General features: G+C 43.9%; 1 protein-coding gene and 1 long non-coding RNA gene across 7 annotated transcripts in view; one reads left to right on the forward strand and one right to left on the reverse strand.

Moving 5' to 3' along the window:
• The window catches only part of TSEN15 (tRNA splicing endonuclease subunit 15), an 89004-nt gene extending 62752 nt beyond the window's left edge, over positions 1-26252 (forward strand). The window contains exons 4-6 of one of the 6 annotated variants that reach the window (XR_015274049.1): positions 6414-6545; positions 9411-9532; positions 18505-26252. Coding sequence is in view for 3 of the 6 variants with exons in the window: in XM_086842720.1 (XP_086698846.1) it covers positions 6414-6510 (97 nt within the window). In the remaining 3 variants the exon portion in view is untranslated. Of the gene's footprint in view, positions 1-6413; positions 6546-9410; positions 11950-18504 lie in introns of those variants that run through there. The other 5 variants (XR_015274051.1, XR_015274050.1, XM_086842720.1 and 2 more) reach the window with 5 other exon arrangements.
• The window catches only part of LOC147651467 (uncharacterized), a 112242-nt gene that overhangs the window by 39191 nt on the left and 45749 nt on the right, over positions 1-27302 (reverse strand). The gene's annotated exons all lie outside the window — the stretch shown is intronic.

Raw genomic sequence — 27302 nt, forward strand, 5'->3', positions numbered from 1 at the left:
GATTAACTGCTGAGGTGAAAAGATTGTCAGCAGAGCTGCGCTGAATGTTTTCAGTGCAACCAGAGCCTCAGACACTGCCCTACAAGCCCAGGTGAGCAAAGGAGGAAACACAACCCAGTTTGGTTTGGAGATGCACCATTTCCTCACAAATGGGGACTTGGTTTCAAGAGAACAGCTTTGAAATAAAATGCTCAATAGCAAGTGAGATTCATCTTAAAACAGGCGAAGTATTGGATGGTTAAATGCAGTTGTGTCAGCTGATGAACTTGATCCAACATCACATCTAGACTAGTGCTTCATACCTTCTTCAGAAGCCATGTTGCAACCCCAAAGTTTTCACAATTAAGGACGTATAAAGGCAGCATTTCACAGAAATGGATGACTACTGAAAGACTTCTTTTGCTTATGTTGTCTTCCAAGGGGGTAAGACACAAGCTGGATAGCTGTTGGTTTCTGTTATGAAACTTTACTACATCTGAAGTTTTGAGTTCTGTGTGTGTGCTGGCTTTTCCCTACTGCAGCTGATCCAATACCTCAACATCTGAGCAAAACACTGTCCCTGGGTGCTTGCTGTACTTGGCCACCACTCTCCTGGCAGAGCGATGGGATCAGTCCAAGGAGTCAGATTTGGGAACTGGAGGAGGGAAGAGTGAATGGAAACAGATGCATCATAATTCACATGGCTAAAATGTACCCATAAGCTTCCCATGCTTGCCTTCCTTTATATATATGTATATATAATAAAGCTTGGCAACAGTTCAGACCTATGATTAAAATAATCTCCTTGTGTCATCCGAAAGAGCAGAGGGCATCTCTATGCTTTGCCAGCTTCTCTGCCTCTGCTGCCAGCACAGACTGTGCAGGCTCCAGTTTCTCCTGGACAAGCAGGAGCCAAGAAAGTTCCTTTTTCATAGCCATTTTTTGGAGATATGCACAGAATCAGAGAATCAAGAATGGTTTGGGTTGGAAGGAACCTTAAGGTTCCTTCAGTTCCACCCCAACATGGGCAAGGAAATCTTCCACTATCCCAAGTTGCTCCAAGCCCTGTCCAGCCTGGCCTTGAACACTTCATGAAGTCCAAAGATTCAAGTGCTTCCCTCAGACGTGCTTTGCTTGGTTGGGAAGGCTCAGTTTGGGAGATTTTAAAAACTCACTACCAGCTCCTAAGCTCAGGGGTGATAACCTGCAATAATATACACAAGTCCAGATGGAGAAGATCCACGTGAGGTGGACTCCTCAGCAGGAGTGTTCAGCTCACCCCAGAAGAGTTATGAAACATGCAGTAAGCTTCTCTAGAGTTGCTATTGCCAGAGAATCTTGCTTTTTATTTAGAAATAGATTTATTTCCACAACTATGAGGGCATGAGTGTTTGAGAACAAGAACTCAATGTTTACACACCAGTAAGCAAATAAAGATCCTGTGGTTTCTTTGTATTAAAAAACAACCAAAAAAAAGTTATAATTGAGGCCTGACTTGTAATTTTCAAATTCCTAGAGGCAGCAAACTCAGTATTCTATAGTCTCTTGTGGATTGGGATGTTCACGAGTTTCTCTGTGCATAGCTGACAGAATTTTCACACAAGATTTTCAACCCTATTGCCATGCTCCATGGAAATCTGTTCCATTGAATGCAGTCCAGGAAAACTGATCTGTGACTTCCACAGGAGATGCTCATGAATAATACATCTAGCTGCTTTCAGCAAATCCAAACCTCTAATGAAAAGCAAAGGCATATTCCCAGTTTGAGCTCCACTGAGCACCAAATCAGACCCTGGCAATACAAATCCACAGCCAAGGGCAGAATGCAGACCTTCATCCTGCCTTAACCTGGAGAACAAAACTGAAGACTTCTCTTTAAATGTGCTGCTTTACCTTTTAGAACAGGGATTTTTAGATATTTGCTTATACTATTGGATGTTCTCTCCAACATAATCAGCACAGAAATTTTTTTTTTTTTTTTTTTTTTTTTTTTTTTTGTGTACACTGCTGCATAAGCATTTTTTAAGCAAGATTTTTAAAATGCATTTTTCATGCATATAATTATAGGATCATGGACAGGTTTGGGTTGGAAGGGACCTTAAAGATCATCGTATTCCACTCCCTGCCATGGGGAGGGACATCTTCCATTATCTAGTTGCTCCAAGCCCTGTCCAATCGAGCCTTTGAACACTTCTAGGGATGGGATGTAGATTTTTTTTTATATACATACACAAAATATTTTTCATCTCTACTGCTGCCCTAGGTCAAACACCTGAGACCATTCAGTGGTTTAGCAACAGGAGTTTAGAGGAATTTCAGGCTTACATAGGCACTGGGTGGGGGTGGCTGAGTCCCCTACACAAAGCCTTGACCATACACAATGGACAGCAGGACAGGGCAGCCTCTTAGCATGGTCCAGGGAGCATGGGCTCACCTCTGTCACACATGGTGAAGTAGCTTGGGTTTAGGGGTCTCTGTCTGAGGAGAGAAGGCCAGAATCAGGGCTGATAGGTTTACTTTGCCCCGGCTATCTCTGCTCATTGCCCAGCCATTATTCAGGGTCCTGCTGGTGGCCATCTCTATCCCCACTGCCCAGCACTCTCCAGAACCCTGCAAATTGATAAGGCTGCTTCATGATCTGTGGCTGCTGGTTTTAATTAAAGCTGCCTCCTCTGCATCACTCTCAGCCTTGTGCAGACAGCAGCACAAATGATTTCAGCCTCTTATACACTAGATGCCAAGCTCATAGTTAAGAGCTGATATTATTCAGGAAAATTCTTTCCCTGCTACCACTGGCTCAAGTGAAGCTGGAAGCTGAGAACTAAGGATAAAATATACAAGGACAGCAAACTAACTCTCCACTTGCAACCCTGACTAAGCAGACAGATGGTTAAGCATGTCACCTTCAAACCTCCCCATCTTGGGAGCTCCTGGAGGAACAGATGCAGAGGGGATGGGGATGAGGATGAGGTCAGCCCAAGTGACCCCCTCACTCACAGCTTCCTTCTGGGCTGCAGGCAGCTCCTGGTCCCTTGAACTAACAAGACAGGTCCCAGTTAGGAGAGTACAGCATCTCCTACTTGTGAAAATCCATTCTTAATTCCTACTGACGCATTCTGGGAGTGGGGTACAGGTTAGGGCTCCATTTACACCTGAAGTCAATTCTGGAGTTATCATTCCCTCATTCCTCTGCAGGTGGGACTGGGGACATTAATGGACTGTGTTGGCCCTAACCATTGTTCACTTGGACCCACAACTATCTGCCCTGCACAAAGGCAGGACCAGAAAGCTCTCCATGGGCACCTTGGAGCTTTACACCTAAGGAGTAAGCTTACACCTAAGGAGTAAGCTTTCCTTACTTTCATTCTGCTTTTACAGCATATGAGGTTCAAGTAAGTTATTTTATCTTCCAAGTACCCTGGTGGAGGGGGAAAAAGAAAAACCCCCAGATTCCTGACCCTGCATTCCGGGTAGGGATGTTCAGCACTTGGACCTTGCTTTTAGGACTACCCTTGATAGAGATAGTATATTCTGAAGCACCAGACCACTGAGAGATGATATTGTTTGCAGAGTGGGAGGTTATCTTCTTCCCTGTTATAATCAGGAGAGCAGAAGACAGGGCTGCCACCAGCTCCTTCCTCACAGGCTCCCTTCAGGGCTCCTAAAATTTGGATCAGAGGCACCACAGCTACAGTCAACTCAAGACTAGCTGTTGAGGGTCTTGGAGGAAGATGTCATACTCAGGTCCTGTGCACCAAGACACCTGTGTCATGCAAACATGGAAATAAACATGAATATTAATTGATGCAAGGGTTTTATGGTCACAGCAGGATTGCAGGCAGCTTCAGCTCTTTCATGTGTGGGATGTGCAGTGTCTTATTTCTCTCATGTCTCCAGTGTTGTCATAGAAGCAAGCAACATATTTTCTGGTACAGATCTACTCTTGTACATCAACTGGTACATTTTGTGCTTTGTTTCTGTCTCCAGAGGACAGGAACAGCCATCTTGAACCTATGTGAACTTTGAGGATGTTGCAGCATGCTGGGTGTTTTCAAGGGACCTGAGGTATCTATCTCCAGGAAACAGATTGAAATGGCAGGGGGTGAGCGGTTGTACCAGAGAGTGATGCTGCTCTATGGGTTTGGACCGTTAATGCAAAAGTTAAACAATTGATGTGAAAATATTTTTAGAAATTATTTGTACATTCAGCCTTTAGTAGAGGTGTGTGGGGAAAATGTTTCACGACTACAAGTGACGTAGAATTTGGCTCAAATGAAGAAGCTGAACAAGCCCAAATTTGCTCTTAGAATTTATTTCTTCATTTAAGTTTCAAAAGCTATGTAAAAGTGGGTGCAGCTTTGAAATATTTTCCCATCATGGAAGTCAAAGTGATTCAAATCCAGTTAATTCCCGGGTTCTGTAGCCAGTTTGCTCACACTTGTGGCGCTCAGTGATCCCACACAGTTCAAAGCCAGATGCCTGACCCAGGGCCCTGAACTCCAGTTGTGCTGCAAAGGAAAGCCTGTGAAGAAGGTGGATCTGGAGACACAAGGCACCTGGGAGGGTGTCCCTTGATACACCCAGCTGGGGGACAAGGTCCCTCTGCTTCAAATGGGGACAAATAACCCCAGCCTTTCCTCAAAGCTGGATGTTGTGATGACTCAAATGAGCATTTCTGCCTGTGGTCTAACAGGAGCTGCATATTGTGCTCTCTGTGTGTCCTAGCTGAGGAAACGTTTTTTATAACATACGGAGCTCCAATCTATGTTTATAACAAGGCATGTCAAGAGTGCAGCACTTCCTCCCATGCCAAAGAGAAAACAACCACCCAGGAGATAAAGTGCTACCCAGAGCTCAGAACCAAATGTTTTTCTTCTCAGTGAAGTAGAAATGCAGCATGATTAGGACTGTCAGCCTGAACACAGAGCCCCATGCAAAATTCATAAAAATTTGATTTTCTGTGTCCCTTTCTGTCATGAAGTGACTTTACCTTTAAGGTGGTTTTGGGAGCTAAGGAAGTTGAAGTTGCTGGGGACTGATGGGAGTCTTTTCTCCTGACCAATTATCGGTCATTACTGGGAATTGACAGCAGTTTTGACCATTGAAAAGTGGGATCAAGTTGTGAACCCTACCTTAAGATGTAAAGCCAGGGCTCTCTTGTCTCTCTTTGTTTACTGGCAGTGAAAGGTAACCGAGCTCCGGCTGGCCTCCCGTTCCCTGCCCAGGCCATGCGGCTGGGCGGGGGCTGGGCTGGGCCTGCCACAGCTCCCGGCCGGGAGATGGGGCCTGCGGGGCTTGCCCCGGGCTCTGGCCGGGCCAGGCCGCTCCCTGGCTCGGCTGCAGCTTTTTTTTGCTGTGACTGAATTCACCAGAGACTGCCGAGTAAAGAAAGGAAAAAAGCTCTAGACCTGCGGCAGGCTGAGACAGGGACCACACTCTCCAGAGCAGCCATGAAGAATTTTCCATCACAGACGGCTCCAGCTGCTGCTCCGGCAGAGATCACAGAACCATCTACAAAAGCCTGGGCAAGATTTTAAACTTTTCATTACCCAGATGAGACTTGCGGATTAATCCTTTTATCCAGAGAGAGAAAAAGAGAGCGATCAACATGTAAAGAGACTTTATAAACTATCAGAGACAGTAAAGAAAAAGAAGTTTCAGAAAAGGTTGAGAATAAGGAGATGCTTTATGAGCTGAAATACCTTTCTGTTGAGACTATGGAAATGGACAATAAGGTCTTGAAAAAACTCCTTTAATTCATGACAGTATATAGGGAGGAATGGAGTGTTCAAAGTGTAAATTTTAAATAAAAAGTAGAGTTATTGTGATACAGTAAAGTGCTAGAATAAAGTGAAGCGAAAATTTGAAGTCTTGGGGGGCAATGAGAAAACTGTTTTTCAGTGGAGCTCACAAAGACAGATGAAGAAGACTTTTGCGTTTGAATAACTCATCCTTAAAATGACATCCCTAGACTCATGGCCCATACACACCTCAGAGTGATGTGAAATGGGAGGAGTGAGCTCTGATAACAGCAGCTCTGGGCAGCTGACATCAGGGCAATAGAAAACTATAACAGAAGTCGTTTTCTTGTGAGAAACTCCATAAATTAACAGAAAGAGACTTCTGTTTCTCTACAAAGACTGGTGAAAAGACTGCAGCAGGAATTGGGACTGTTTTAACCATCCAAGTTCCAAAGTTTTTGTCTCTGTTGTCATGTGAACAAGGGAATGGTGGGTAGTAGGAGATAAAAAGGGTTTTCTGGAAGTTTATTCTGGTGTTCTTATTCTTGTAGTTTGTTAATAAACTTTCTTTATTCCTTTTAAGTTTTAAGCCTGTTTTGCTCTTGTTCTAATCTATATCTCACAGCAAGAAATAAGTAATTTTTTTTTAGTTACTGGTTTAAAACCACGACACTTTCCTTCCTTTTCACCCAGGCACCTTTGTACAAAAGCATCAAAGACACCCAGCTGGTCCAGTCCCTTCACCAGGAATATCCCTTTATCCTGCAGTGCTCAGAAAGTGATGGATTGAGACACTGGTCCTCTCTGGAGGCAGCAGAACACTCTGTAAGTAGGCATTTGCTCTGAGCTCTCCCTGGACAGATATTTCAGCTCTCTGGTACCCTCAAAAAGACACTGCTTCCCCTATCACACCACTGCTCACACTCATGGTGTCTGCAGGCACTTACCAAACTGTGCCATCACTCCATGGGCTCAGCCTGGGAAGAGTTTTTATCTATTCTGGCAGGAGTCCTTGGGGGTTATGCTTTCTGCTCTCCCTCCTCAGAATCTCCCCGAGGCCATGCTGGAAGTTCCACATGGCCCTGAAAGCACCCACTCCCCCAAATCACCTTTTCCTGGCTGAAAAGAGCACCCTCCTGCCCTTGGAGGGGTGCCAGTAGCCTCCTGTTCCCAGCCACAGCCAGGAACAGCTACTGCCTCTGTCTGCAGTAGCTTTGGCGTAAATCCAAATATCAGAAAATGCTCTTGCTTTTTCCAGGAGAAAGCTCTGGTACTTCCCTCTGACATGAAAGATGTCTGGGGCTCTTCTGGAGTCACAGATGATCCTAACTATAGTTACAGTGCCTATTTTAGCAAACTTAACTTTGGTTCTTCACATAAATCCTCCTCAGGTCCAACCTTCATGTTTGTCTTCTGTGAGGAAACTTTGCTTGACTCTGTCCTGCCTAAAAACAGATGGAAAGGGGTAAAGATGGAGCAGGGTCTTCTCAGTGGTGCCAGGACAAGAGGCAACAGGCACAAAGTGCCAAAACATAATAAAGAACTTATTTGTTGTGTAATTGGATGGACAAAGCAGCATGTTGGCAGGAGAGGCTGTGAACTATCCAGGCCTGGGGAAATTCAAGCACTACCTGGACACAGTCCTGGGCAAGCTATTCCAGCTGGTTCAGCTTTGTGGAGAGCTGGATTAGACACCTCCAGAAACACCTGGAGAGAGGTCCAGCCTCAACTGTTCTGTAATCTGGTCCCCTCAACTGAAAACATCATTTTAACTTTATTAACAGGAGTTGCCAGCACCTTTCTGTAGCATGTGGACATGCTTCCTCAGGGAAGCATTCCCTTTTGGGAAAAATCTTGGCTCTCCAAGGAGCACCGTAATTGTGCCCCTTTCCCTGACCCTTAAGCAGAGTCTTCCCTAAACAAAAATCTAGGTCATAGTTTAACTTTATTTTCTTTTTTTTTTTTTTCCCATGAAGTAATGTCCCAACATTTTTTTTTTTACTTCCTGCATATGGCAGAAGGCAGAAATCAGGGAGGATAAAAGTCAAACATGAGAAGTGGGAAGCAGTGTCAGAGCCACTGAGTTACCTTGGGGTTGCTGTCAAATCCATTATTATTCATTACAGTAACCTCCTGCAGACTAATGGACACGTGTCCTATTAGTCCTGCAGTCACTGTGGGTAAAATAAAAAGCTTGGACAGTTCTAGGAAGGGTCTCAATTTCAAGCCAATTTTATATCACAGCCTATTTTTGGTCAGTGCTGCTCTCTTGGGTTCTCCTCAGAGCTACTGTTACAGAACAGAATTTTTTCCTCAAAGATGACTATCTCTTGTTGAATATAGCTCATGCTCTGAGTGATAAAACTGCAGGGGGTTGCATCAGAGTCAGGGTAGAATCCAGACCTAAGCCCTGGTGAATTCAATGGGCCCAGAGCTACCTAGGTGGCTTTCAAACAAAAATAGGCATTTGAGAAATTTTATTCAGGCTACAATCAACCATGCTTCAACACTGGACACTATTTGCTGGTGCTAACATTTTTTTTTTCTTAGAATATAGTTTTTTAGCAAAAAACATGTCTTGTTGCAAAATTGTTCTGCAAAGCTTGCTGACCTTGTGCTAATTAATCACACCTCTAGGCACACATCATAACCTAATGCTAGGCTAAACAATGAGCCTATAAATAAAAAAGAGCTACTTCTAAATTTCACATGTTTGGCTTTAAACTCAAAGACTTGCAAGGGGGTAGGAGGTTACTTCACTCTATATTTATCTATTTAAAATTAACAGAAAGGAACAAATAGGCCTCTTTGCCCTCAGACTGGAGAATAAGGTCAGGATGACAAGTGGCACTGTAGCATCACAGTCTGGACATTAAGGTGATGCTACCTTCTGAAAGATGTCTCCAGCTGGAAAGCGTCCAGGTTGGCAGCAGACACTCCACTCACTCACAGACTAACCCGGCCACAGATCATTCACAGCAGTTGAAGATATGAGAGGGGCTTTTGGTATGGTAGTCCAGAGGGGGTTTATTTGCCACCACTCCAGGGGAACCAGGGACCAAAGGCAAGGAACAGCGGAGGGTCCAGGATTAAATACAGGGCGGACAGGGGATGGAGAAGAGTATCAGGGACCAATGGGTTGAGAGCACAGGGGCAGTACAAAGGCAGGGCTCCCAACAGGGAGCCAATAGAATGTTGGGACAGTTACAGGGAGACAAGGGCAGACATTGAGGAACAGAGAACTTTCCAGAAGGTAGGCATAAAAGGTAAAAAGGGGTGGGATGGCCAATGGGCCAATTGGCCAACAGGGTGCAGAGAACCGGGGTACACTAGCATGGCAGTGCAAAGGATCATGGCAAAAGGCCTTTTCTATACTTTTGTATTATTCCTCAGAGGCTTCCCTCTATGACATAACCACAGTAGGTTCCTGAGCTCCTCATGGCACGGGCGGGGCTGGGAGAATCTGGCAGCTCAACCATCAACATGGATGTGCTGGCAGCACTCTGGGCTGGACACACTGCATCCATCAGGAAATATTTCCCTCATGTCGTGAGTCACTGCCCTGAGATTTTACATCCATGACATGTTAAAAAAAAAAAAAAAAAATTAGTATTATCAGTCTTTCCTGCCAGTTTCTAGCATGTGATTGCTAAAAACATCAGGAGAAAAATACTTTCCATTTGTTTCCAGAAGCCCTGAGGAATGAAGATGTGAAACCTGGGAGTGAGTCAGAGGCTCTCCTGGAAAATGGCCCTTGTCACATAGCCAGATATTCCACAAACCCCAGGAGCTCCTGCTGGTGAAGGGACAAGGTATCCTCTTTGCCCTGAGCTGTGTCAGGCTGTCTGTTCTCTCCTCTGTCTGCAGGTACCACTGCCATGCTTAGCCAGGATGGGAGCTGTCCTTGGGCTAAGGTAACAGAGATCCTTAGGCTCTCTTGGTGTCCCTGCTCTCCTCTGCTCTTCCTGGTCCTGATTTGCTCTAGCTAGGCTGATGATGGACCATCTCCATAGGGAAACTGACATAGAGCCTGCTAAAACATTGGTATACTGAGCTGAGCCTACCCTGAGCTGGTGGTGGCTCAAATGCAATTCCAAGGCAATGCTTTATCTTGGATTTCTAAATTACTAACCTAGGCCTCAAAAAATGGCTATTTTTGTCTCTCTTATTGGGTGGTGAGGTCTTGGAACAGATTGCCTAGGGAAGCTGTGGCTGCGTCATCCCTGGAAGTGTTCAATGCCAGGCTGGACAGGACTTGGAACAACCTGGGATAGTGGAAGGTGTCCCTGCCCATGGCAGGGGTGGGATGGGATTTAAGGTCTCTTCCAACCTAAACCATTCCATGGTTTTATGACATTTGGACACGGAAGTGTCCCAAATGCTAGAGCAGCTGACAAAGAAATTACTAGAAAGTGGATCTGGTTTTGATAAACCTGTTTGGATTTTGGTGTTAAAATCATTCTTCGCCTGTAAACTTTGACTCAACCTTAGGTGCAAATCCAAGGTAGCAGGTCATAAGGGTCACTGGTAAAACAGGGGAAGGGAGGATGGATGTGGACTGAGAGGTCTTTCACACTAGTTACAAACACAAGTGAAGGCAAACATAGAAGACAGTGACTTTGACAATCTCATTCCTGAGAGGAGCCAGGGAACAGCAGGGTCCTTGAACACAAGTCTCACATCTGTTGATGGAAAGTTGCACGGTAGGATTTTTCCAGAAGTATACCAGGTTAGTCTTCCTGCCTGCAGGAGCCCATGGTCATCCTGCTCTGCCTGCAGCCATGTGAGGACCATAAGAGCCTGGCCATGAACCATTGGTCAGATCCTCTCACTTGCTGAGCTCAGCAGAACCACAGCAAGGGGGAAGCTGAGAACACTGAGGATTATCAGATGAACAAGAAGCATCAACTGCATTCTTTGATCACCTCCAGGTTAACACCCATGGCATGATTTTAATTGCTTAAGATACAGTCACACTGCTTGGATCTGTCCCAAGGACTGAGAAACTCAAGGATGCTGCTTACTTTGTTCCTCTCTCTTGCTCATCAAGTAATGCTTGCTGTGCTGGGCAGATGTACAACATCACTGCAGTGCCTCAGGCACCCAGCTCCAGTGAAGAAACCCAAGAAGTTCATACCTATGTCATGCTGAGCTCTATCAGCCTGTAAACAGCAGTGATGGCCCTGAAGCACCTGGGAGAATGGGAAATGGAGAATGGAAAAAGAATACTTGTTCATTCCCCTGGATACCACTGGGCTAAAACACATCATCCGAAGGCCCCACTGTAGGGCAAAATTCCCCCATGGGGCTACAGATGAGGATGTTGAGTTTGAGGCTGCTTATTTGCATTTGGAAGGAATTTGTTCCACTGCTGGAAACTTTTGTGGCTAAAGAAGTTAGAGGAGGAAAAGCCAGTTAAACTTTGGCCTTTTTCTATGGAGGGTAAACTTAGAAACATGACTTAGATGCATAATTTAGAAAACCAAGATAAAAGTCAAGGCAGCTGCTTACTCCAGAGCTTTTTTTTATGATTACTGCTTACCAGGCTTAGCCACAGGGACTAAGTGCCATATTTGGAGTGCAGACTATTCTGGCTGGTAGCCATAAAACCCACCAAGTATAAATTTTGACCATGTAATTCATCTTCCCTGAACAAACTCAAAACCTAGTGAAGCAGGAAGGAATAGGATGTGAATGAAAAATCATCTTTGTGCACTCAGGCTTTGATGACCAGTGATACCCGTGTTACGCTGTGAAATTTGACAAGAGGTTTTCTAATCAGAGAATATCAGTGGATGATAAAACTGAAAGCCTTAGCTTAGCTGTGTTTGTGTATGGGCAGTGAAAATAGGTTTGCCACTTATTTTGTCTTGGTCTAAACTAAACCAAAATTAATGCCATGGTCTCATGTCACCCTAGACTGGCTTCTAGTTAACAGCTCTGAATAATTCAGGAGAAGGTCTCTCTCCTGCCAATTACTACTGCAGACAGCACCTCCAGCCCCTTCAGTGTGCACAGCCCTGGCTCTTCGCTCCCTGGCAGACACTGCCTACCCTGGGCAGGGCCATACTGCTGCGTAAAAATGAGATTTCTGTCTGCTGCATTAGTTAGACACTTCCATGTGATAAAGGGAAAAGAGAAAACCCAGCTCTTTTTTATCATGTTAGGAATAAACTGTTCGTTAGTGCTGTGTGTAACTTCAATAAATTCATTGCTGCAGTTAAAAGTCTGTCCTACTGAGTGAGGTTGTGGTTAACGAGACAAATTATAAAAATCTGTGCATTTCCACACATGCAAGTCAATAGTGGAACACTCTCCTGCTACATGATGCTCCTTTTGTGACAAAGTTTTCTGCAAACAGAGCTGCAAGAGCATATTGGGATGTACTGAAACATCCTCAGACACATTTTGTACTAATGCCTGATAACAGGTTTTTCAGCTATTTCATCCTGCTTTCACACACTGTCCCAGCTCCCAATAAGAAAATATTGAAACCCTGGCTTTTTTCAGTTTTCTGTAGAAATCGATCTCCTCAGGGTCCTGGTCACTGTAATTAACTTGTTCTCTTTCTAATGTTAAAAACTTTGTTGTGATTTCACAGTCCCAGACAGACATCGTGGAAAATATGTTGCATGTCCCATCTCTTAATGGATTAAAATAGACTTGGAGGTACAAGGTAGGAGCAGAAGGTGGTGAATCAGATCATGCAGAAGTTCTGTTGGTTTCCATTTACACCCCTTGAGCAGAAGCCTGAGTCCCTTCCACAGCACAAGAAACTTCATGCCAAGCTCTTGAAATGGCTTTTTTAACATCTCTCCATGGTGATCTGCGCAAATTCAGGCAGTCAGAACTGCTAGCAGGCAGGTACTACCTACTCCCCTCACTGTGACTCAAGCAGGGCACCCCAGAAAGGATATGGGGAAGCCAGGGAAGGATTTCTGCCAAGCTGTTTGCCAACTGGTTGGCCCCCAAAACCTTTTTGTGCCTGGAGTTGTTGCTTCAGGGGGGCAGTATCTTGTACTTCTTATTGAAATTTCTGTGTATCCTGCCAGCCCATTTCTTCAGGCTGTTGAGGTGCCCATCTGGGTCCCTCAGCCATTCCTCCCAGTTTTGCATCACCTGAAAACTTTCTGAGGGTGTGTTCTCTGCCCCACCATCCATCACTCATGTCATTAAGGCAGAGGTCTGGGCAGCACATTGAAGGATTTCAGCCTTCATGGTGGTCCAGGTTGGTTCTGATGAGCTCAGGATGGGATTTCTGGATACAGTCAGGAGCTTCCTTTTAAAAAGCCTGAACACTTGAAAAAAATCAGTGTTAAACTGGGGCTGTTAGATTTGCAGGTACAAGCACTTCAGAAGTGTCAGCATTGAAGTTTCATATCCAACTTAAATCAGTTCTCTCAGCTGTTGTTCACTGGCTCACAGACGCTTTTCCCTGGAGCAGACAGAGCACACATTGGCATGTGGTTAATGCGCAGTTTGATATGACACTGCCTTCTGCTGCAGAAGTGGGTAATGGGCCCAAAAACTGCTGCCACCAGCTAGTCAAGTGTTACGGCACGTGCTGCAACGAGATCCCAGAGAGCGACTTGTGTCTCTGAGCCCAGAGCACACCACAGAAAATGCTGATGATTTAAGAAGGGATGGGTTCTCATTTGGAGCTCCAACAACTGGCTTATTGAACACAGCCTTGAATAGGTTCAGGGATTAGAACACAGGATTGGGCTAAGGACATAGGGTTAAAAACGGGGTACAAGGGGCAGATCTGAGGGTCGAGGTCCAACAGGGACAAGGGAAAATGGTGCAGGGGAGTGGATAAAGACCAGATGAACCAAGGGTATAACAGGTGGAACAATGTGGCAAAACAGAGCCAACGGGGGTTAAGGGAAGGAAGAACATTCTAGGAATGATACATGAATGGTAAACAGGGGCTGAACAAGGGTGATGTCAATCCCCATACACTTTCAGAACACCAGAACCCAAAAGGCACCAACATGTGGCTGCAAAAGGCCCACGGGAGGGAGGCCTTTTCTTACTCTATTCTAGAGGGGTGTCTCTCCCCTTTTGCATCTGCCCCTCCAAGGCTGAGGTATGGCCACTCTGGTGGCAGACTCCTGGCCCTCCACAGTCAAGGATTTCCTCTGGACCACAGTGTCTTGTGGTGCCAGGAAAACTCTTTGTGAGGCCAGGCTATCAGATCAGTTGTGGACATTACCTGCTTTAAAAAAGCATAACGAGGAAGAAGCAATCTTCTGTGTTGACTTGGCATTAAGTGCTCCTCTAAAGGCTTCCACTCAAAAACTGGATGAACTTCCAAGGGAACTGAAGCTGAAAATAAGTTGTGATAAGCCATGCCCTTGTCTAATTTTTGAGTGTGTGACTTTTATTGAGCTAGTAATGAAAATAAGTCCAATGACCTGTTGCTCACTTTCGGTGACTCCTCCATTTGGGGACCAGTTAGTAACAGATCAATGTAAGGAGCAGCCAGCATGTGTCATTCCCAGACACTTCATCCCCATGGAGATCTCCTGCCAACACCTTGTTAGCAGTGAGATCAACGAACTGGCAGTTCACCTTTAGGCTCCATGGGAAAGTAATTGCAGGAAGACGCATGGGGAGTCTGCTTTTGTCAAGCAGATTCTAGCAGATTGTCAAACTGGCAGGTTCCAAGTTCAGGTGAGGAGAAGGCTTTTAGCCTGGTTTCCTGTGGAAGTGAGGCTGTTGCCATCAAACTATGATCAGCTTAATCCAAGGGAGCAACCAGGCTGCAGTAAAGAGCTTAAAAAAAAATTAATGTCCTCTAAACTTTGTAAAAATAGAGAAGCACATAGAGAAAAGTGATGTTATTGGTGCTGTGACAGAGGGAAAGACAGAGGGAACTTTTCTCCTAGACATTGCCTTCAGCAGATGCTTCTGGCCATGGATGTACTCACCAACTAATCAAGGGGAATGGCACTTGTGCAGTCCTCTGGCTGGGTGAAGAGAGAACATTTTCTGTAGTGGTCATGGGTGACATGAGAGAGGAACTGATGGAAAGAAAGATCCAGGAGAGGAGGAGAGCAGAACTGAAGCTGTTTTGAAGAGAGCAGAGCTCCATGATTGTGTATTGTAGGAGGTTTGCTGGACTATAGCAGTGCAAGAGGTGCAGCCGTGTGTGACTGCAGGAAACCAGGCTACGTGAATTCTTTTTTATCATTTTGATAGCTTCCACAGTAACTTTTGTGCCATGGATTAATATTTTTGCAGAAAAAGTATCAGAAAGCTTGGTGACTTGTTTATGGGTTTTCCTGCATCAGCAGATATATATCTCACATTCAGCCCCACTTGGCAAGCCAAGTTGTGTTTAGCCTGTAGCTAGAAATGTTTACAATTTGTTTTAATATTTATAATTTGTCCCTGAAATTTGCACAGAGCATGTCACCACACTGGAAAGTGTTCAGCTGGTGTCAGCTGAATTAAGGGAGATGGTCAGTTATCTTGCAAGGAGTCTGTGGATTCAGGTATTAAAACACCTACCGCTGCTGCAGTCTGGCCAATGTGAAAGACTCAGATGCTTTGCAGTCTATTTTTACAACTCCTTGGGGTCAAATAATCTCTGCAAAGGAGGATTTAATGGGAAGGACTGACACATTCTGCTGCTCCTGCTATTCAGCAATGACAGTTTTACCCAGCTTGTCTTCTCAGAAGACAAACCACTCATCAGGCCCATTTTGTATAATGGGTATTTCCATGAGATTGCCATGGTCCCCCTGGGGGTTTCAAAGGCCTCTCAAGGAGAAGAATTTGCTTGGCCCCTGACTAGCTAGCCTTGTGTTCCCTAGCTAGCCAGCCTTGTTCCATAACGTCATGGCATCAGTGCAACAAAGCCATTAGCCACCCTTCTCTACCTCAGGAGCCTGTGCCAGGAGAGGAGAGCAGAAACATTTCTCCCAACAAAACAACCCAGAAAGTTCACCAGGTAAAGTTTCACCAGCAGCTGGGTTTGTGGCAGGTCCTCAGGATCCCCACCAGACAACTCATTCTGAAACCCAGTCATCCAAAATCCTGGGGTGAGTGAGAACATGCAGGTAGTGTCAGTCTGATTTCAGCAGTGCACTAAGCCTTGGTCTAAGGGCCCTGTGGCTCCTCTTATGGCCAAGCATTTTGTAGCCATCACAAAAAACGGAAGGAGAGAAACAGGTTGTCTTCCAGCAAGTCCATGAATTTCTCCAGTCAGCTACAGGTAGGATCATCTTTGACTCAAAGCTCTGAGCATTTGGAGGTATCCTGTCACCCTGAAAACTAAACCTTCTGATCTTGTTTTCATTGTTTTAGTTACTTCCCCAGGAAAGTAACTGTAAACCTAAGTTATTTACACATTCCTTCTAAGAAACGTCTTTGATGGACATTTTGCATGACGAGTGTGATTGGGAAGGTGGTAACTTAATTATCCAATCCCTGGTCATTGTTGAGAATCTATAAATACTGGAGTCAGAACATAAAGTTACTTATTTTCCTGTTGTACCACTGAGACGTGTTTGTGTGAATCATTCCATGTCCTTTAGCGACAGTATCTCTCCATCCTCTCCATCCTCTAAGAAGAGAAAAAAATGTTCTTGCTTAAAATGGGGCTGGGGGCGGGGGGGGGGCAACGTGCTGCAACGAAAAATGCTTCAAAATCTTAGAATCATTTAGGTTGGAAAAGACCTCTGAGCCCATCAAGTCCAACAGCTGCCCCAGCACTACCACAGCCACAACTAAAACATGTTCACAAGTGCCACATCCATGTGGCTTTCAAATCTCTCCAGGGATGGGGACTCAATAACTGCCCTGGCCAGACTGTACCAGTGCTTGACAACCGTTTGGACAAAGAAAATTTTCCAATATCCAACCTAAAACTTTCCTGCTGCAACATGATGTATTTTCTCTTGTCCAATTGCTTGTTACTTGGGAGAAGAGACCAACACCCTCAAACCTGCCCCTAAGCACCTTCTAGCCTCTCAGGACACTTGCATTTCAACCTCAGATTTATCTTGAGTCAAAAGGAGAATGCCCAGCACAAACCTTAAAGCAGCTTGGCCGAGGACTGTGTTCCTCTTCCCTCAGACCCTGAGCTGCATTTTCCTGCAATTGTGACTGATGCCATCAGACTGTGGTTGCAGCTCTCCATTTCAAATAGTTAATTTTGCTTTTTGAGATCAATCAATTTAGTAATTTGTTTTCTGCCATTACTCCAGGCAGCAATGACCAGAATATTTAAAATATGAGACTGCAGTTTTTCTGTAATTGGCAACAAAAAGTAAGTCTGGAATACCAGAAGGTAATGGCAATATTGTTGCAAGATTGGATGTTAGGGTCCTTTTCTGGTAGGCAGAGTTTATATTCCTGGCCATGATTTGGTATATATTAGGCAGGGAAAATGAAGTTTTATTATACATTTGAAGGATCTGTTGTCCTGAAAGCTGAAAAGTTTCTTCTAACGCCATCTACCCTGAGAAAAGATATTCTCCCCCACTGTTTTGTGTTCCGTGCCCAAGTAGAAAAATCTGAAGTTACCCAGACAGTGATCTTTGTAACTTCTTGTGTCAGCAGATGGCAGCCCAAAAGCAACACTTATCTAGGGAGATGCACCTGAATAATTTCATTTTCTTTGGTACTATCTTTGCATTGCAAAATCATCCAGTCTCATCTATTTGTGGTCTATGGCTTAACATGACCCAGGTTTATACTCTCTGAATAATTACCAGGATTTGCTCTGTGAAGGAGAGAAGTTCTGGGCAGACATTTTCATTTCCATCAGCTGTTATACCCTGGGAAGATAATGAAACACTCTTCATTTTCCATTTTAAATGATACACAAATGCCAGACATTAAACCCAGAGAGCTTTCCAAAAGAAAACATGTGGGTAGCTTCAAACTTTCCTTTGGCACCCAGCCACCAGCGAGGGTCAGCCCAAGTTCATCATTTCCCATTGTGTAAAGCTATTTGTTTAACATTTCTTTTGTCTAAAGTGACCTTGTCAAATGAGATCTCCACATAATTTTCATTTGGCCCTTCTCTCACATCTGAGCTGTCACTCCCATGGAAGCAGTTTTACTTTGAGCTTAACAGGAATGTAGGCATAAGTAGACAAAGTTTTAAGAAACTCACAAAATTTTTGAGCTTAATCATAAAGGTATCCCTAAAAAAATGGAGTAGGCAGCCTCAGAATCTCATGGTATAAGAATCCAAAGATTCTTCCAAGCCTCAAGGTTCAATAACTTGGTTCACCCTGCTGTTGTAGACAGGCTGGCCCAGGTTTTGCAGCCCAATTTCAATCTCTGTATTTTGACTAGATTAAAAAAATAAGCCTCACATTGTTTTGAGTGAGGGACACATCCTTCTTTACATCCTGTCCTGCATGGCATTGCTGAGTGGGTCTGAAAGCTTCCCCTCCTCCAGCATGAGGCCACCACGTTATAGGTGCACATCATCCATGGTGCCCTCAGGGTGCCTCTGACATGGTGCATCAGTGTGTTTGCTCTGTGTGATACAAGGACATCCCCTGAAACAAATTAATGTCATCTCCTGGCAGGTCTGTGCTCCAGATTTTAGCTGGAGACTGGAACTGCAGTCGCTGTTGCCATTCTAGTTAATCTACCTTGGCTGCAGTTGTATTTCAAGATTTCCAGCTGGGCACATACCTGCTCATGTACTTGCTCACCAAGCTAATACTGAACCAGAATAATGGCATTTTCTCGTATTTTAAATCTAAATTAAACACAATATGTAAAGGGATGTAGCTGAGCACTTTTATAATTACAGGTGATACCACTGAACACTGTACAGATCCACCTTTACTGGTATTTGATATGCAAATGAAAGATACCATGTTGCTGTTGGCACAGAACTACATGGGTTGTAAAGGACCTCCAGAGGACCTCTACTCACTCCCACTTCCTCACCAGTGCAGGTACAGAGTTGCTTAGAACCATGTCCAGTTAAATTTTGTGTATCTCCAAAGATGGAGCTTTTACAGACTCTGAGCAACTGATGTCAGTTTTTCTCTACCCTCATTTTAGAAAATTCTTTTCTTCTACAGAGCTGGAATTTTAATCTGACATGTATGACAAAAGGAAAAAGCATCAGCTCTAGCTGCAACTAGATGCAGCACTCATTTTTGGTGTGGTTTATAAACTCCTCAAAATTTCTGCTTTGTCCTCAGCATTTTCCCGCTGCTAAAAAAATTATATTTCTCTAATCATCTCCATTGTCCATATGCCCCATTTGTGTCCTGGAAACTGCCAAGGTTGTGTCTCATTTCAATTTCTTGATGGCCTTGCTCAAAGGCCAGTTGCTATTGTATGGAAATCCAGTATATTTAAAATAATCAATTACAGAAAATGATACAGTTCCAGCTGCCTTCCAGAAGGCTCCTTTGGCAGGAATTAAATACTGCAGCAGGAGCACAGACAGGGCTGTCTTCTCATGGGTAAATGCATAGAACATAAATTGATGCATGGATGTAAACACTCCCAGTGGATCCCCTGCCAGGCCTACACTACACGCTCAAAGTGCTGCCCTCCCAGGGCCATGTTCTACTGCTGGCCCTGGCGAGTCGCTGCCATTCCTGGTTGCTCATGTCCCTGGAAAGGAGCAGGACTTCAGTGGGTGCCCTGGGAGCTGGGAGCAATGAAGCACACTCTGCACGTTGTGGAACGTCCTGTCTCCCATGTGTCTGTCACCTGGAGTCATGGAGCTTGTCCTTAGAGAGACCGTGAAGGTCCAACACCCCAGTACTGCACTGAAGGATGAAAGGGAGCTCCGGATCAGAACGATGCTCCCACTTTGCATCTCTCTTTGCTCCCAAGGCTTTGATTTTTTTTGATTTGATAACTAGAATGACCCTTGCTGTCACATGTGGCACTGCAGAAACACCTTCCTGATGCTCCATCTAATCTGCTGCAGCTTTCAGCGCAGCACACATCCAGTGTCAACGGAGATGGGCTGTCCCCCAAAGGAAAGTCATCTGAACTGATAGGAGATGAATAATTCAATGTGATCACAAGAATTAATAACACTAAACATGTCTCCAAGAAGCTCAAGGCAAGGCCCTGTTCACCACAGACGTTCATGGCTTCTCTTTGCCACAGTCTTGTTGTCTTTGATATTCTTAGAGAACTGAAAATAATGCAAATTTGTTTTAACTTTACTTTACAACAAGGATACTTAAGCTCTTCCCTGTTCTTACATCACTCTCCAAATTATATATATCTAGCCATACAGTATAGATCAGAAAATTACTATCTTTGGCACCTATCATTGGAAAGGTTTTTCCCCTAACAAAATGAGAAAATTCTGAAATGGTGCTCCATGGTGTTAAAGAGCTGTTATTTCTACATTTCTGGGAGACACTGGGAAATTTGTAAAAGAACAGCTATTTCAAATTTGAGGGTTAAATCAGGAATACATATTACTTCAATGAGATTTTGAAAATACTTTTTTTAGTAATTTGTGACATTGTGGAAGAGCTTTGAACAATCCCTTACCTACTCCAAATCCCAACCACACCTTCCAAATGTGACATGGATTAACAAGGATGATTCAGATCTCAAAAATCTGAAAATATCTGAAATTGTCATTGAAAAGTAAAGATTTTACTATTCACTTTTTTAATGGGGCAAATAAAATACTATGCTGAAGAAAATCTTTAATGTAGCACATTTTTCACTCAGCAAGAAAAACCAAGCAATTACTTCCATCCCAGTGGAAGAAGTGCAGCTCTTTGCACAGTGTTCTCAAGCAGGCTCCTTCTGTGTTAACATGCACCACAAGCTGTAGCTATTTTAATGCTTTTTAGCTTCAGCATTCCTATATGTCATTGAAAACATCCGGCTTTCCAGAAAACAAATGCGTACTTTATTGAGGTAGCTGTCTAGAATACATATTTCTTCCCAAGCTATCAGATAGGAAGTTTGGAAATGGAACAATAAAATACACACAAACCAGACCAAAGATGAACATCCTGTGTCCATGGTACAAGGCTCTGCTTCTCTCCAATGTGATAAACTGTCCCTTCTCTTTCCACAGTTGTTTTATTATTCCTTGCCTTTTTTTTAGGGCTGAGCATAAAATCTGGTCACTTCCCTGGTTCTCTGTCTATGTGACTTTGTCTTTTAAGAAGAGATGTTAATGAATATGACTAAGCTGGCACATCCTTAAGTGACATTAAACTACTTTTACATATATTCCCCCTAATATACCAGCTGTTTTCTGTGAAGAAAATATTTCCTTCAAGGTATTTCCTTCTAGAGAAGAAATCTCTCATTTTCCCCAAAGGAGTTTATTCCTTTACCTTTATAGTTAGACTATGTGTATTTTGGATTTGTCTAGTGTTTTCCTGCTGTGATTTCATTCCCAGATCGGAGTTGATGGCTGGGCAGCTTCCCACAAGGTAATACCTCTGATGTGGTTTTGCTCTCAGAAAGCAAAAATCCCACCTGGAGTTTCAGAGAGGTGTCATTGCCATTGTAGACTACCAGTTGCATTTTCCCTTCAGGTGATCCTTCTATGTATAAACTGAGCCTCAGAACATGAACTTACTAACAAATGGGCATTTTGCACACTTTAATGGGCATTTTCTCCTCTTCCTGGTAAGGAATTGCTGCAGCATTGAATTAAAAAGCTATAGCTGGTGATCCCTTGGGAGCCTACCTTACCACATGTGTATGGTTCTGTACAGGTTTCCTCAGACTGTCACCAGAGAAACTCCTGGTTCTGTGTGGAAACACAGTGAGGGCTGAGGACTGAATCCACAGGGGTTTTTATTTTGAAAATGAAAAATTTCCCAGTTATTAAGCCAATTCTCCCTTACTTCATTCCTGGCCATGGGGCACCTAAAATTTTTCCTCAGTTTTCAATGACTTCTCCATCCTTCCATGGCTCACTCCTGTGGAACTGTGCCTGTCTGGAGAGCAGAGCTCCTGCCCCATCCTCAGAGGGAGGCTGCTGCCATCAGCTTTTCTCCTGATGCGAGGTGACTCTGTCCCTTGGCAGGGTGGGGGGGGCACTCACATTTATGCTTCCGTGCATCCTGCTCCAGGGCCTTATGAGATGTTAAAAAACCCTCTTCCTCGGACAGCACAGCTTGTCTGGGCTGGGCCAGATGTGAATTGGGCTCCACTGACTATAAGCAGAGACAAGGCAAAGCTTTCTAGTGTGGCTGTTTAAATTAGGCAATGAGATCATCACCTGCACCATTCCTCTGATGAGTGTCTATCAGCTGCCCAGCACTCATCACAAGCTGGCTGTTCAGCCTTAGTCACTGCAAAAAGGTGGGAATTACACCTCAGCTCACCTCAGGAAAGGATAGGATTTTGTCTTGACCTGGTCAAAAATTTATTTTAGCTGCCCTTAAACCTAGGGCAGGCTGCTGCTAGCAATGACTCAGGATAAAAGTGGTATTGTAGCCCTAAGTACTAAAGGAACTAAATGGTATTAAAATATTTAATTTTGGTGACAAACCTGAAATTAACCCAACAGGTGATTTAGTAATAAAATCACGGAATATCCCCAGTTGGAAGGGACTCACAGGGATCCAACTTCGGCCCTGCCCAGCCCCCACAACAATCCCACCCTGTGCATCTCTGAGAATGTTGTCCAAATGCTCCTGGAGCTCTGGCAGCCTTGGGGTAGTACCCATTCCCTGGGGTGTTATGTGCCAGTCATGGGTGGGGAGACAAAAATCCACAACTCAAGATCCAAATGCTCATGAGACAACACAGCCTTGTTTATTGTTTAGAGCTCATTTATATACTTGATTCAAAACTCCCGGTCTTAGATAACTATTGGCTGGGATCTCTCTCCACCTGGATCTCTGGCCAGTGGTGTGCTTTCTTCTCATCTTGAATAGGGATGGCTGAGGGTCCCCTGTAACTTATCTGGGGACTTGTTTAGGCATGAACTAGGCTAGCCAAATTGGATTTGTGTTATGGTCAGATTTACCTCATCCAGTCCAGGCCAGCTTTACTGTGCCAATATTGTGACATTGGGGATCCTGATCAATGCCTGAGAGGTGAGGGACTGCAAATATACTAGGGCATTTGCAACATCAATCAAGACTTTGAATGCTGCAGCAATAAAGCTAGCTCATAATGCATATTTTATGAAGAAATTCTCTCTTCAGGTTTCAATATGTGTACATCTCTTCCAGTTCTCCCTGTCTTTGCAAATGAAATTTTTGTTTTCTCATCAATTTCTCCCACCATCAGATTTCAAAGAAGGATGTTCAGTTATCTAAGCACTGAAGCTGGTTTGGGGGCTTGACAACTTCTAAGGCATCATGTTTGTTATCCACTGAACTGCTTTGAAGGATGCCTTTCTTCTAAAATACTACATTCTTTAGAGGTACATTTAATTTATATTTTATTGGGGGTCTTTATTTCTAGGAGTTTCTTTCACCTCTCACTGGCATCCAGAGGAAATTTGTGGCAGGGATGAGGTAAATTAAAACCAACAATTAGAAGGGAAGGGTAATTTTTGCTAATGAAATCAGCAAATGCCTATGTCAGGAAGGTGTGGATTCCAGGAAGGACAGTTGCTTCACATCAAGCAGGAATACTATGTTTTCTTAGACAGCACATTTTAATCCTTGTCACGAGAGATGCCGGTGGACAATAATGGGGAGAGCTCAGGACACTTCTGGTCCAGCTCAGAGGAGATGCAGCATCCTGGGGCCACGGGAGGCAAGACTTCCTTGTTTGCCCTTTTAGCTGAAGATAAAGAAACAGCAGCAGCTAGCTGCCCCAAGGTGTGCACAAACAGGAGCTCCAGAAACACAGGCAGCTACATCACAACACAGATACAACCGAGAGTACATCATCTATTTCAAGGCTGGCAGGGGAACTCCTTGAGTCAATCTACCAACATTCCTTGCAAACCTCGCCCTGCAAATGAGCTGCTTTCCAGACTCAGCTGCCTGAGGTGCCGTCCTGAGGATTTACATTTGTCTCATGTTCTGCCCTCTGCAAATCAGAAGAGCTGCTGTGAAAGTATCTCTGCTCACAACCCGTAGCCCAAGTGGAAACAGGAGCTGTCAGAACTGTCCACAGGGAAAACATGCCTACTCACATTTCACCAGGCTTTACTCATTCCTGTGGAGTCACTGCTCCTTTGAGCACTGTTCTGCACCAATGTGTTTGCTTTGTCAGCAACTGAAAGGAAGGCAAGGGTAACTTCTTCCAGTGCTGGGAGATTCAAGCCTGGAGTTTTACTCACACTGTGCAATATTTCTTCATTAAGAGCACTGTGAAATCCTGATGCCAGTGAGATAACAGTTCCTGAACTAAGTCATTGCTGACAGGGAATTTTCAGCCTCTGCCTAAGACAGGGTTTTTCTTTATTTTAGAAATATTGTGTTTTTCACTAGTTTTTTCACTATGTTTTTCACTGTGATGTCTTTCATGACATCAGTGTGGATATTATCTAAAGAACTGAGTAGGACCATCAGATGATGCAGAGTTTTGGTGGTTGAATACGAAGTTTGGAGTTAAGAGTTGAAATAATCTTCCTGGGAATTGTTTGCCTGGGAAATATTTGAAAAGTGAAGAACCACTGTAGATGACTAATAGACTTGGTCCAGTGTAGGAAGTTCTGAAATTCATATGAATAATTTGTTTCTGTAATTTTAGATTTCACCTAAATCTCTGCCACTATGCAAAAAAACCTGAATGATAAAAATGCGTAGGAGCATGACAGAGGACTATTTTGCCTTCACTTTTAAAGATAAAAAATATTAAAATATGTGAAGCAACATGAGCTTAAGCCCAGTAACATACAACAAACAGAAAATATCAATGGTTACTGACAAGAAATGGAGAATTTTTAGTAGTAAGAGAACAATTTCTTTCTTGTAACCCTGCCAAGCAACCTCTGCTGTGAACAGAACTATTGATTCAAGGGAAGTTGTTTTACTCAGAGGCTGAATTCCAGCCTCTCTGTGTGCAGGCACTTCTGCTCCTAGCCTGCTTCCCAGCAGGGCCCCAGCCAAGTGGAGATGACTTTGCAGTCCACAGTCTCTGTTTTCTGATAGATAAGCCCAAACCCAGCCCAGGCACTGGCTTCCCTTTCAACTGCACATGTACAGGGGCTTTCTTCTTTGTCATTTCAGAAATGCAGTTCCTCTCTCTCACATTGATTCAGATTTCAGGCCAGCTTTCACTTGTCTTCCAACCTTCTTATCATCTGCAGCTGAGTCATCTCCCATGTTTCCTGTAGTCTGGTTTAATTCCTTCTTTGGCAGATGGGATTTCCACTCCCACTCTTCCTCCACAGATGAATCCTCAAGGAAGTCATCTTGCTTTTCTGCCTTAAGTTTTCCATCTCTAACATGGGAATCAGGACACTTTCCTTCCTTGGACCAGTTCTGAGAACATATCCACTTCTGTCTACAGAATACTGTGATACCTGCCACTGAAAACTGCAGTGTAATCAACGTAATCTATAATGTGCCTTCATAAGGGTTTCTATGAATAAGGAAATGCATTGTATTCCTTTTCCTGGCTAACTACACCATAGGAATGGAGAATTACAGTCACATCAAAATTATAGCACAGATACTGAAGGCCAAGTATCACCTGTACCACAGGCAGGGGTGGTGTGGCAGGTAAAGGACAAATATTTAGGTCTTCACATGTAGCTGAGGATTTGTGGGGCTCAACCTGAACCCAGAGAGAAGAAGGAGGAGGAAGATGCTTAATGGACCAAGTACAGACATCTGGTTTCTGGGACAGAAGCAACAATGATGGAGAATAAAGCTTGGAGGCCCTTTTAGCATCATGCAGGAACCAACCTGAGATTTTAGTGGACAGCCCTATAAGTCCCCTTCCTCCACAGTCTTGGTCACGCTCTGATGACAGAAAACAATCTCCTGGGGAAATCCACAGGGCTGTAGAGTGCTGAAGTTAATGAAAACATCATCCAGCTCTCCACCTGGTAATACTGACCAAATCATTGATGCTGTTAAATAGACTCCCTTTCGTTTGAAATGCAAACAGGTAAATATTAGTGCAACCTCTAATGAGACTTGGAGAATGCACACACCAACAACCCCTGTTCATTACACTTAGGCACGCCCTGGAAGGTACAGAACAATGGAGAGGATGTCCTCTGTCCCAGCTAACTTAGACCCAACTGGAAGAAAGCTAAAGCAGAAAGAGCTCTCAGTTTATGCTGGACACAAACTCGTGGATTGGAAATTATTCCAGAATGCTCTGTATTCATGTTTCATCTGTATTTTCTCGGCTCAGAGTAAGGCATGAACAACTCTCCCTGCAGTCATGGGTGCGTAAGGACACTGCAGGATGGATGTGCCTGAGGAACCTTCCCATCCCTCCCTGTGGAAAACAGGACCAAAGGACACCTGAAATCCCTTGGCTTCTAGTGATGCTTTAATTTATTTTCACAGCCATGCTAAACCAAAGAGGACACAGCCCTGTACACTCTTTGTATACATTCTTTGCTATGACTATAGACTTCCTTTTTGGAGAGTAAATAAAATATTTACAGTCTATAAATCTCGGAAAATTGTTTCTCTTTTAGCAGCAGATTGACTTCCCTGGCCTGCTGCAGGGCAAATTGAGTACAGTCTCCGGCTCATCTCCTAGCCTACAAGACTTAAACATTTTTAGAGCATCTTGGAAAAGATTTTTGTGATTTACATACAAATTTTTTTGCTGGAGAGGAAACTGGGGGCTTCTCCTACAATACAAATGATATTCTGCAACTATTGTTATAAGAGTCTTTTGTAATACAGCTTTGTAGGACACAGACTTTCTTTTGTCGGCTTTATTTACATCTGCTGTGTTTTATGGGCTCTGCACCACTCACATTTCTGAATCATTTGCGTTGTTCCTCATACTCTTTTGGCTGAGATCATCACTGGGTTTTACATGGCACTTTACTAGCAGGACATGCATGTTGAAACAAATCTTAATGCTTGGGATTTGTATTTTTAAGGTCCTCTTCAAATACAGCTAAATACAGCTTTACACCATTGGGGTAGGGAACCAAGAAGAGTTATTCCTGTTCCACTGGAAAGTGAGAGGCTGAAGCGACGCTCTGTCCCCACAAACCCAGTACATGCCCAGGTGGAACATCAATGCTGGCCCCCACCATGCCGAGGGAAGAACAGGCTCCTTTTGTTTTGGAAATGGTTAGTCACATTTAAAGGAGACCTAATGCTATTTTGAACCACAGAAACACAATCTTTGGTGTATTTCCATGGAGTCTCAGAAGTTATCTGGTTGGTTTCCTCCCTGTCCAACACCACAGAGTTGGGAAAGGCTGAACCTCCTCCAGTTCATCTTTGGTTGTACACAAAAATACACAATAAGATTATGTGTGGTGTGCAGGCTTCTGTCTGGTCACAGTATACAAAATATAGATTACACTTAGATAAACTTAATTCAGTTAAATGGAATAAGATTAATGGGAACAGTTATTTTCCAAAAGGAAGTACAGGAGCACAGGTGGTTGCAGAGATGAGCTGAGTAGTCTCATTCCCCAGCTACTGGGATGTGTATTAGGACATTTAGGAGCCTGACTTGGTCCTCATTGAAACAAAA

The sequence above is a fragment of the Cyanistes caeruleus genome, chromosome 9 (genome assembly GCF_971803275.1).
Source record: "Cyanistes caeruleus chromosome 9, bCyaCae1.hap1.1, whole genome shotgun sequence".
Taxonomy (NCBI): Eukaryota; Metazoa; Chordata; class Aves; order Passeriformes; family Paridae; genus Cyanistes; species Cyanistes caeruleus.